This window comes from Rutidosis leptorrhynchoides, chromosome 1 (genome assembly GCF_046630445.1).
Source record: "Rutidosis leptorrhynchoides isolate AG116_Rl617_1_P2 chromosome 1, CSIRO_AGI_Rlap_v1, whole genome shotgun sequence".
NCBI classification, from domain to species: domain Eukaryota; kingdom Viridiplantae; phylum Streptophyta; class Magnoliopsida; order Asterales; family Asteraceae; genus Rutidosis; species Rutidosis leptorrhynchoides.
Window position 1 is genome coordinate 39,980,504 of NC_092333.1, and position 12,302 is coordinate 39,992,805.

General features: G+C 38.9%; 1 protein-coding gene across 1 annotated transcript; it reads left to right on the top strand.

Moving 5' to 3' along the window:
- Nucleotides 1-213: 213 nt before the first annotated feature.
- LOC139861625 (putative GDP-L-fucose synthase 2) lies at nucleotides 214-1,466 on the top strand. Its single transcript, XM_071850110.1, has 2 exons — nucleotides 214-232; nucleotides 332-1,466. Exons 1-2 carry the CDS (start codon nucleotides 214-216, stop codon nucleotides 1,282-1,284), a joined length of 972 nt encoding a protein of 323 aa, XP_071706211.1. The 3' UTR covers nucleotides 1,285-1,466.
- The last annotated feature ends 10,836 nt before the right edge of the window (nucleotides 1,467-12,302 follow it).

Genomic DNA, 12,302 nt, shown 5'->3' on the forward strand with positions numbered 1-12,302 from the left:
TTGACACTTTGAATGTTAATTCTATAACAAATCAATAATAAAGATGAGATATTGTTTTTCCTTATAAAAGATCAAAACTTTAATATTTATTACATGTTTTGGTTATTATTTCAGGTTCAGTGAGAAAATAATTTCACATTTGCTTTCTTCTTTCTAAACTCGCAAAAGATAAAAAGTTTGAAGCTTGAAGCTTAAAGATAGTCAGTCCCCAAGATGACAGCTACTGATCCTGGTATAATTTTTATTCTATTTTATTCTACTTTAATCCTTTTTATTTGGATAAAATTTTACTTTAATCTTGTTCTGAGTATCGTGTGATTTTTTGTATTAGTTATTCCAAAATTGGACAAATCTGCTAAAATCTTTGTCGCTGGCCATCGCGGCTTGGTTGGATCTGCAATTGTACGCCGTTTACGTAGCCTTGGCTACACGAACCTCATCCTTCGTCCTCATGCTGAATTAGATCTCACCAACCAATCTGCAGTCAAAACGTTTTTTGCCCTAGAAAAACCCCAATATGTTATTCTTGCTGCAGCCAAAGTTGGTGGGATTCATGCTAATAGCACCTACCCTGCAGACTTCATCACCATAAACCTCCAAATACAAACCAATGTCATCAACTGTTCCTATCGTTACGGCGTTAGAAAGCTCGTGTTCTTAGGTTCTTCTTGCATCTATCCCAAACACGCACCCCAACCGATACCTGAATCATCTCTTTTAACGGGACCTTTAGAGCCGACCAACGAGTGGTACGCGATTGCCAAAATTGCTGGTATCAAGATGTGTCAAGCTTATAGGATTCAATACAAGTGGGATGCAATTTCAGCAATGCCCACAAACTTGTACGGTCCTAACGACAATTTTCATCCCGAAAACTCGCACGTTTTGCCAGCTTTGATGAGGCGTTTTCACAGGGCTAAAGTGACGGGTGCTAAGGAAGTGGTGGTGTGGGGTACAGGGTCACCGTTGCGTGAGTTTTTACATGTTGATGATTTGGCTGATTGTGTGGTGTTTTTGTTGGAGAATTATTCGGGTTTGGAACATGTGAATGTGGGAAGTGGGAAAGAGGTTTCGATTAAGGAACTTGCAGAGTTGGTTAAAGAGGTAGTTGATTTTAAAGGGGAGGTTGTTTGGGATGGTTCGAAGCCCGATGGAACACCGAGGAAACTTATGAATAGCTCAATGCTTGCGAAGTTGGGTTGGGAACCGAAGATTTCATTACGGGATGGGCTTGTTGGGACTTACGAGTGGTATGTTGCAAATTTGAAGCAATGGGAGAAGTGAAAGTATGGGGTGAGATGTTTGTAAGTCTATGTTCTTCTACTAATAGACTGGTTGATGTTATGAGAGATTATGATATGATAAATATATGCAGTGAATTGTATCATGATTAATTTATGTTGTTAATGTCAACTTTGGTGATTTTACCAATATGTGGAACAATTGAGTTGCACAGTAACTTTTGAAAGAAATACAATGCTCTTATATTTATATCAATTTTCGTCTCTGGGTATTTATGTGAACTGTTATTGCAGTTACCTAATGCAATCAAACAATAGGCTGGTCCCCTGTAACCGTTGTTCCTTTCTTGCTGCTGATATGTTTGGTATTCGTTATTAAATTATGGCGATATCAAACACCATAATCAAATTTAAACACCATTCATCTACAAGAAGTCTTGCTACAAGTGATTATCAAATTTTAGTTATTCAAAATAGAATCTATTTTCAAAATTCATATCCAAACATGAAACAACCCTTAACTTAGAGAAGATTTGTATTACTTAAGCATAAGCAAAGTAATACTAATAAAAAATGGCGAGAATAAATATTCTTGTAACATAGTTAATGACACAAGTACAAGAAATTTAGATTAAGTTGATGCATCTGTACAAAGCATTTGATCAGTTAGTGGAAGACTTTCACTCCATTAGCTATATCTTTGGGGGAGGCATACTCTTCTAGTTTATGACTATACACTGCAAAATCAACACTTTCCATAACTTTTTCAGACAAATATAACACAATTTTGACTGCCAGTTTAATAATGTAAAACACTTTCCGATTACGAAAGCACAAAATCCAAGGATAGGTAATATAACTACAAAAACTATCTACTTGAGGGAGCTAAACTAATGCATATGTGTATGATCCAGGTGAGTTCAGCCCAACAATTCATACACATTTTTTTAAAAAAATTTTTTGGCGAAAAGAAAGGAAATATAAAACAATGGAAACTTCAACAAAATGATGAAGGATCCAAACAACATTACAGTAGGAAGCTAAGACCATCTTTATCTCTGAAGGGGATGATGGGCGTGTTGCTGGGTGGGGTGGGGTGCTTGATGAGCGTGCTGCCATACCGGTGTGTAATGGGGTGGAGTGTTAAGTGGCGTGTTGAGTGATGTGTTAAAATCTGATTAGAAGTTGGGTGAAAAGGGGGATAAAAATTAATTAAAAATGGGGAAAAATGCAACACGCCTACAAAATGTTCGGTGCTCACTTGAAGCACGCCGCTAGCACATGAAGCAGCACAGCATGGTTATAGGCGTGTTGGCCAACACATGACCCAACACGCCAGGGTTAAAGAGGGTCTAAGCACCACATCCAAAAGTGATCATGCATATTTTAACCGTGGGGTTTAATATGCCTGCTCAATACGTAAAGAGGGGTTTAAGGATCTTAGAACGTGGCTCTCCGGTCCGGCTACCGTGAATAACCCTGGCCGACATGATGATGTCGGCGGGGTGGCCAAGTGATTAAGTCCACCTCCGATAACGGTCGTCGATCAAGAGGCCCCAAATAAGGTCGTAGGTACTAGCTTACAAAAGACTAACCTGTTAACCTTGAAAAGATGCTGAATGATGCTGTCTTACGTAATGTGTATCGTATGTGATGGTTACGTAATGTGTTGTGTCCGGTAAATGATGATTAGGGTTTGTATTTATAGGCAAACCCTAATTCTAGAACCGTCCCAGATCACGTTAATCTTATCCATAACTGACTCCCCCAAATCACGGATATAATTATGGAAAAGATATTTACTTGACAGCTAAGCAACCGCCGTACCGGGAACAAAGGCATTCGCACGCCGCATACCGCGCACAAGAACACGCATACGCACAATAGTGATTGTCCGCATACATTTGCGGTGCGCCTGCGGGTTGTGGTATCATTATGTCCCCCCAGTTTGATGTTATATGGCGCGAGGCGTATGATATCAAACTATTAAGCGAAAAAGAAAAAACAAGAAAACGGCTAGCATTTAATATTCCGTGTGCGCCTCGATGCCATTAAATGCCTGTCACAATCGCAGAAGCCCATTCGGCGGACATGACATAAAGTGGCAGTGTGTCAGGCGCGTGCCAACCACGCGCGTACATGTAATCATACCCAACTGGCATCCACGCGCATAAATAAAGTGCTGGCCGTCGATTGCGTGACACGTGTACAGCCACGATCACACCACTCCATCCAATCCTCCCTATAAATACCCCATTTTGCAGCTCATTTCCACTTTTCTGCTTCAAGCTTCCTCGTTACGCTGCCAATTTGAATTCCGATCAAAAATCGAACATTCCGGCCACCATTTAAAGGTTAGTATTCATCCGATTACTCCTAGAAAATGACTAAAGCTAACGAGACGTATGTAGATAGCGTAGAGTCTGTTATAGAGCAGAAGCACATAGATTACTTAGTGAAACAGTATCCTCCCTTAGCCAAGTACAATCCGGTGCCACCCCTACCCCATCAGCGTGCTCACGAGCCACCGGAGAAGAAAGTGGCAATCTATGAACATGCGTTCAAGCATGGTAACTTTAGGGTTCCTCCCTCTGACTTCTTCTTAGGCGTATTAGATCACTTCAGAGTGGGATTAGGGCAACTACACCCGTACGCCATAGGCAAAATAGTTCTGTTTGAAATGTGGTGCGCCGCAATCGACAGGGTACCGTTGGTTAAAGTTTTCTGTCATCTATACCGCCTAGCCAATCACCACAAATCCTGGTTCACCTTCTTCGCCCGACAAAATTTCACCAAAACCCCAAAGTCGAATGCGGGTAACTGGAAAGAAACTTTCTTTTTCATTGACCAAACTGTAGTTGGTACCGCTTTTCCGCAAACGCTTATATGGTGCGAGAAGGTGGAAAAGGATGTGAACAAAACCCCGGTCCTTGATGACGAGGAAACAAAGCTGTTAGCGGAGTGCGCTAACGCACAGCTGGTGCACCGGTCATACGGGAACGTGATGTTGCGGCTAGGGAAGATATCCGCACACTGGCCATGGGAGGATGTGCGTCCAGCCATAGTCGGACCGGATGGAAATGGTAGGAATAGTATAATCACGTACTAACAACAGTTTGCTATTTATGTGTTCTAACGCATACGTGCATGTTTGCAGAGATGAAGATGAAGAGAGTACTGACTACGGAGGAGATTGCGGGCATCGCCTTCCGTAAACAGAATGTGAACCAGCCGTTAGAGCAGGAGAAGACTGGTGAGAATGCACCTGCCACCTCCGGCAATAAGCGCAAGGCCGCCGAAGCCTCCCAATCCCAACAGAAGAAGAAGAAACTCACTCCCAAACAGAGGGAGGACAAGCGGAACGATAACTTAGTTCCCATCGAACCCCGTTCTGCGGATCTACCTCCCCCATCCTCTGGTAAGAGTTCAGCTTTCGCGCATACCGCATATTTAAGTTTGCATTTATATAACCACTTATTAACACGCAGGGCATGCGGAAGAAACTCATCACACCCCACCGCGGGTCAATCCGGACCTCGAAGCTATTGCCGAGTCAAAGGATAAGACGATACACCTGGACTCCGAGTCCACACCAACCCCGCCACACGGTAACTTCCGATTGGCAAACCTGGCACAGCTCACCCAGTTATCGGCGGAAAACGCCGCAGAGCAGTCCGCCTTCCTCCAACAAATCTTCCCGGCTGAGTTCCGCAACCAACTAGCCGCACTGCCTTTTAATCAGGCGCTCAACGCCTTCGTCCAAAACGGCCTTGTCTTTTTTGGCATGGTTGCAGATCAAGCCCGCCGTTCGACTAACTTGTATCAAGTGGCCTTGCGGAAAGAAACAGAGCTAGGGCTGCTGCAAGCGGGGGTTGATCAGGTGAAGAAAGACAGGGACGCCGCAAAAGAAGCGCGCAAGGCGGTGGAGTTAACCACGGCGGAAACCAAAACTGTACTGATTGAAGAGAGAAAGAAAAACCGCGAGCTGGTTGGTGCGGTTGACCAGTCCAAGGGGGAGGCGGAGCGTCTGCGGGTGGAGCTGGAAAGGGTGACGAGGGAAAGGGATGACGCGGTAACCAACCGCGAGCTGGCAGAGGCGGATCTGGCGAAGCTGCGCACTGCACTCCCCACCATTGCGCAAAAGGTGATGGATTCTGGGCCAGTTACCGATAAGTTCAATGCCTATGTTGACGCGGTGAAAGACCACGAAGTCAACAAGGCAGTCTTAGAGGTGATTCAAGCCTGCAGCCTCACACCACCGTACCCTGACGCTGTGTAGAAGAAATTGAAGGAGGGTACGGCTGCGGCATTGCTAAAAGCGGAGAATGCTACCACCACCATTCCTATCCCTCTAATCGATGCGTTTGCGGCGGACCCAAACATGCCGATTGACGGGTTTCTCAAGGAGGATTTTTAGTTTGTGTTTGTGATGGTTTGCGCCGTAAGTCCTATGCTTAGGCAGGCAATTGTAAATGTATTTTTGAGCCCCAAGTCCCGTGTCGGGCAGGCATTTGATACAATTACCACTTATGTAATAACTTAATTCAATGTATATGTATCTTACTGTTATGCATGCGTAGTTTGTTTGTTTATATATCGCGAATCAAAACAAAAGGTGAACCGCATGCCCATGCGCATAGTTAACCAAAACTCATGCGTATGCGGGTATTACTGCGTAAAATAAACCAATACTTTAACAATTACCCTTTAATAATTTAGACTCGAAAGCTACTGCGTTATCGCTTTGTCATGTACTAGAGGTGCACTATAGCTGTATGGTAAGCAACGCAACTAAAAACAAGCCAATGTTTTTATGCTTTGAGTTCCTCAAGCAAACCAATGCGAGAGTAATTACGCACAAGCAAACCAATGCTTGTAATTTTTTAAGTCGACTTTGCAGCCATCTAGTCTGCGTGGCGGTTGGCTAGGGGAAAACCAATTCCCTTTGCCTGCCGTTAGCGTCTAGCCTTGTAACCAAACAGGCTTCTGCCGCACGGGGGCTAGAGGACACCCCTTAAGTAGGCAGGAACCGCATACAAAAAAGATTTAAGCAACAAAAGTGTAGTGACCCGAACTTTTCCATGTTTATATATATTAATTGAGATTGATATTTACATGATTAAATGTTTCCAACATGTTAAGCAATCAAACTTGTTAAGACTTGATTAATTGAAATATGTTTCATATAGACAATTGACCACCCAAGTTGATCGGTGATTCACGAACGTTAAAACTTGTAAAAACTATATGATGACATATATATGGATATATATATATAGTTAACATGATACTATGATAAGAAAACATATCATAAAGTATATTAACAATGAACTACATATGTAAAAACAAGACTACTAACTTAATGATTTTTAAACGAGACATATATGTAACGATTATCGTTGTAAAGACATTTAATGTATATATATCATATTAAGAGATATTCATACATGATAATATCATGATAATATAATAATTTAAAATCTCATTTGATATTATAAACATTGGGTTAACAACATTTAACAAGATCGTTAACCTAAAGGTTTCAAAACAACACTTACATGTAACGACTAACGATGACTTAACGACTCAGTTAAAATGTATATACATGTAGTGTTTTAATATGTATTTATACACTTTTGAAAGACTTCAATACACTTATCAAAATACTTCTACTTAACAAAAATGCTTACAATTACATCCTCGTTCAGTTTCATCAACAATTCTACTCGTATGCACCCGTATTCGTACTCGTACAATACACAGCTTTTAGATGTATGTACTATTGGTATATACACTCCAATGATCAGCTCTTAGCAGCCCATGTGAGTCACCTAACACATGTGGGAACCATCATTTGGCAACTAGCATGAAATATCTCATAAAATTACAAAAATATGAGTAATCATTCATGACTTATTTACATGAAAACAAAATTACATATCCTTTATATCTAATCCATACACCAACGACCAAAAACACCTACAAACACTTTAATTCTTCAATTTTCTTCATCTAATTGATCTCTCTCAAGTTCTATCTTCAAGTTCTAAGTGTTCTTCATAAATTCCAAAAGTTCTAGTTTCATAAAATCAAGAATACTTTCAAGTTTGCTAGCTCACTTCCAATCTTGTAAGGTGATCATCCAACCTCAAGAAATCTTTGTTTCTTACAGTAGGTTATCATTCTAATACAAGGTAATAATCATATTCAAACTTTGGTTCAATTTCTATAACTATAACAATCTTATTTCAAGTGATGATCTTACTTGAACTTGTTTTCGTGTCATGATTCTGCTTCAAGAACTTCGAGCCATCCAAGGATCCATTGAAGCTAGATCCATTTTTCTCTTTTCTAGTAGGTTTATCCAAGGAAATTAAGGTAGTAATGATGTTCATAACATCATTCGATTCATACATATAAAGCTATCTTATTCGAAGGTTTAAACTTGTAATCACTAGAACATAGTTTAGTTAATTCTAAACTTGTTCGCAAACAAAAGTTAATCCTTCTAACTTGACTTTTAAAATCAACTAAACACATGTTCTATATCTATATGATATGCTAACTTAATGATTTAAAACCTGGAAACACGAAAAACACCGTAAAACCGGATTTACGCCGTCGTAGTAACACCGCGGGCTGTTTTGGGTTAGTTAATTAAAAACTATGATAAACTTTGATTTAAAAGTTGTTATTATGAGAAAATGATTTTTATTATGAACATGAAACTATATCCAAAAATTATGGTTAAACTCAAAGTGGAAGTATGTTTTCTAAAATGGTCATCTAGACGTCGTTCTTTCGACTGAAATGACTACCTTTACAAAAACGACTTGTAACTTATTTTTCCGACTATAAACCTATACTTTTTCTGTTTAGATTCATAAAATAGAGTTCAATATGAAATCATAGCAATTTGATTCACTCAAAACGGATTTAAAATGAAGAAGTTATGGGTAAAACAAGATTGGATAATTTTTCTCATTTTAGCTACGTGAAAATTGGTAACAAATCTATTCCAACCATAACTTAATCAACTTGTATTGTATATTATGTAATCTTGAGATACCATAGACACGTATACAATGTTTCGACCTATCATGTCGACACATCTATATATATTTCGGAACAACCATAGACACTCTATATGTGAATGTTGGAGTTAGCTATACAGGGTTGAGGTTGATTCCAAAATATATATAGTTTGAGTTGTGATCAATACTGAGATACGTATACACTGGGTCGTGGATTGATTCAAGATAATATTTATCGATTTATTTCTGTACATCTAACTGTGGACAACTAGTTATAGGTTACTAACGAGGACAGCTGACTTAATAAACTTAAAACATCAAAATATATTAAAAGTGTTGTAAATATATTTTGAACATACTTTAATATATATGTATATATTGTTATAGGTTCGTGAATCAACAGTGGCCAAGTCTTACTTCCCGACGAAGTAAAAATCTGTGAAAGTGAGTTATAGTCCCATTTTTAAAATCTAATATTTTTGGGATGAGAATACATGCAGGTTTTATAAATGATTTACAAAATAGACACAAGTACGTGAAACTACATTCTATGGTTGAATTATCGAAATCGAATATGCCCCTTTTTATTAAGTCTGGTAATCTAAGAATTAGGGAACAGACACCCTAATTGACACGAATCCTAAAGATAGATCTATTGGGCCTAACAAACCCCATCCAAAGTACCGGATGCTTTAGTACTTCGAAATTTATATCATATCCGAAGGGTGTCCCGGAATGATGGGGATATTTTTATATATGCATCTTGTTATTGTCGGTTACCAGGTGTTCACCATATGAATGATTTTTATCTCTATGTATGGGATGTGTATTGAAATATGAAATCTTGTGGTCTATTGTTACGATTTGATATATATAGGTTAAACCTATAACTCACCAACATTTTTGTTGACGTTTAAAGCATGTTTATTCTCAGGTGAATATTAAGAGCTTCCGCTGTTGCATACTAAAATAAGGACAAGATTTGGAGTCCATGTTTGTATGATATTGTGTAAAAACTGCATTCAAGAAACTGATTTCGATGTAACATATTTGTATTGTAAACCATTATGTAATGGTTGTGTGTAAACAGGATATTTTAGATTATCATTATTTGATAATCTACGTAAAGCTTTTTAAACCTTTATTTATGAAATAAAGGTTATGGTTTGTTTTAAAAATGAATGCAGTCTTTGAAAAACGTCTCATATAGAGGTCAAAACCTCGCAACGAAATCAATTAATATGGAACGTTTTTAATCAATAAGAACGGGACATTTCAGTTGGTATCCGAGCGTTGGTCTTAGAGAACCAGAAAATTTGCATTAGTGTGTCTTATCGAGTTTGTTAGGATGCATTAGTGAGTCTGGACTTCGACCGTGTTTTCTTTAAAAATGATTGCTTAACATTTTTGTTGGAAACTATATATTTTTAACATATGAATATTATGTGATATATTAATCTCTTAACGTGTTTGATATTATGTGATAGATGTCTACCTCTAGAACAAGTCCCATTGACTCACCTAATAATAATGAAGAGTTAAATGTAAATTGGAATGATTTGTGGACTGATTCACAAGTTCCCGAAGAGGAACTGGAAGAAGAGTCGGAACCGGAAGAAGAATCGGAACCGGAAGAAGAATCGGAACCGAATGAAGAAATAGAACCGGTGGGGGAAATAATAAAACGGTTAAGTAAAAGAAAATCCTCAACCAACCGACCAAAGTTAATTATGGTCAATGGTGTTTCCGCCAAGGAAGCAAAATATTGGGAGGATTACCAATTCTCCGATGAATCGGATTCCGACGAGAATTCCGATGATGTTATAGAAATTACCCCAACTGAATTTAAAAAGGCAAAAGAAAATAATAAGGTAAAGGGCATAAAAATAGAGAAATCTAATTCCAACCCCGATGAACTTTATATGTATCGTCAACCCCCGAAGTCCTTAAGTTGTAACAATGACCCGGGAACCTCTAAACCACCAGGTTTTTCTAAACCAATGTGGACAACGACGGCTCGTATTAGGGGAACATCATATATCCCTAGAAACTTGGCAAAACGAACCAAAACCGAAGAAGAAGAAACGAGCGAGTCGGAATAAGATAGTTGTATTCGTGTGGTGTAATATATGTAATATAGTGTTCTTATGCTTTATGATATATGTAAAAATTGCTTGTATTAATAAGTATTTTTTTATGAAACTAACTCTTGTCTATTTTACAGTTTAAAAACACAAAATGGATAGACAACCCAATATTTTAAGAGACCTACCCGGAGACATGATTGATGAAATCTTGTCTAGAGTCGGCCAGAATTCTTCGGCACAACTATTTAAGGCGAGATCAGTTTGTAAGACATTCGAAGAACGTTCCAAGAATGTCTTGGTTTATAAGAGACTTTCGTTTGAAAGATGGGGGATATCACATTGGGAAACCCATAAGTTACGATGTGTTTACTTTGACGCATATATTGCGGGGAACCCAAATGCTATTTTACGCAACGGGTTAAGAAATTATTTTGACTCAATATATCCGAATATTGGACTTCGTGATTTAGAAAAAGCGGCTAACATGCAACATAAAGAAGCATGTTATGCTTACGGATTAGTAATGTTCGCTTCTCACCAAAGTGAGAACAAGAACATCGGGCTACAACTATTAAACAAAACGTTTCCACAAGTGACGGAGTCGGTAATTGGGGTAAGAAATGAGGTTTTTAGATTATTACGGGACTGTTGGACATTACGTAACCCTCGTCCCTTTGATGACGTTACAACACGCTGTCTTATCAACGGCCATAACGGTTATGTTGCACAAGACCAAGGATGGGAAGTAGTCCTAGTAAAACCAGAATGCATGACTTGTTTCTGGACGTATGAATTACGTGTCTTTATTGCCTTTGCCGAACGACTTGTGTACTAGCTAGAATTGTCTTCACAACTATCTTGTATCAAAGTTATTGTGTGCAATATTTCATGCTTTATGTAAAATAAGCGGTATTGTAAGTTTGTAAAATATTGTATAAAAGTTTGAACGCGAAATATTATTATAATCAGTTTTTCATATAGAATTGTAGTAGTTGAATTGTATATTAGCTACTAAGTATGAACTTAACGGGTAGGTACTACCCGAATTTAAACTTATAAAACGCTAATATGAAGAAAAAGCTTTTATAAATGAGTTCATATTTTGCTACGAAATACTATTAACTACTCTTAATATTCTGTATGATTAACTTGTTCCATTTGACTATTTTGAAGGAAATGGCACCGACTACTCGACACACCGTGAATATGAATGAAGAGGAATTCCGTACTTTTCTAGCTTCAAACATAGCCGCAGTACAGGCTGCGCTACATACCAACAATAACCTTGGATCTGGCAGTACAGGAAATCGTGTAGGATGCACCTACAAAGAATTCACTGCCTGCAAACCTTTGGAATTTGATGGAACCGAAGGACCGATCGGATTGAAACGGTGGACCGAGAAGGTTGAATCGGTGTTTGCCATAAGTAAGTGTACTGAAGAGGACAAAGTGAAGTACGCTACGCATACCTTCACAGGTTCTGCGTTAACATGGTGGAATACCTATCTAGAGCAAGTGGGACAAGATGATGCGTACGCACTACCGTGGTCAGCATTCAAGCACTTGATGAACGAGAAGTACCGTCCCAGAACCGAGGTCAATAAGCTCAAGACAGAACTTAGAGGGTTACGAACCCAAGGATTTGATATTACCACGTACGAAAGACGATTCACAGAAGTGTGCCTATTGTGTCCAGGAGCATTCGAAGATGAGGAAGAGAAGATCGACGCGTTTGTGAAAGGATTACCGGAAAGAATCCAAGAAGATATAAGTTCACACGAGCCCGCCTCCATACAACAGGCATGTAGAATGGCTCACAAACTAGTGAACCAGATTGAAGAAAGAATTAAAGAACAGACTGCTGAAGAGGCCAATGTGAAGCAAGTCAAAAGAAAGTGGGAGGAAAACGGTGATAAGAATCACCAATACAACAACAACAG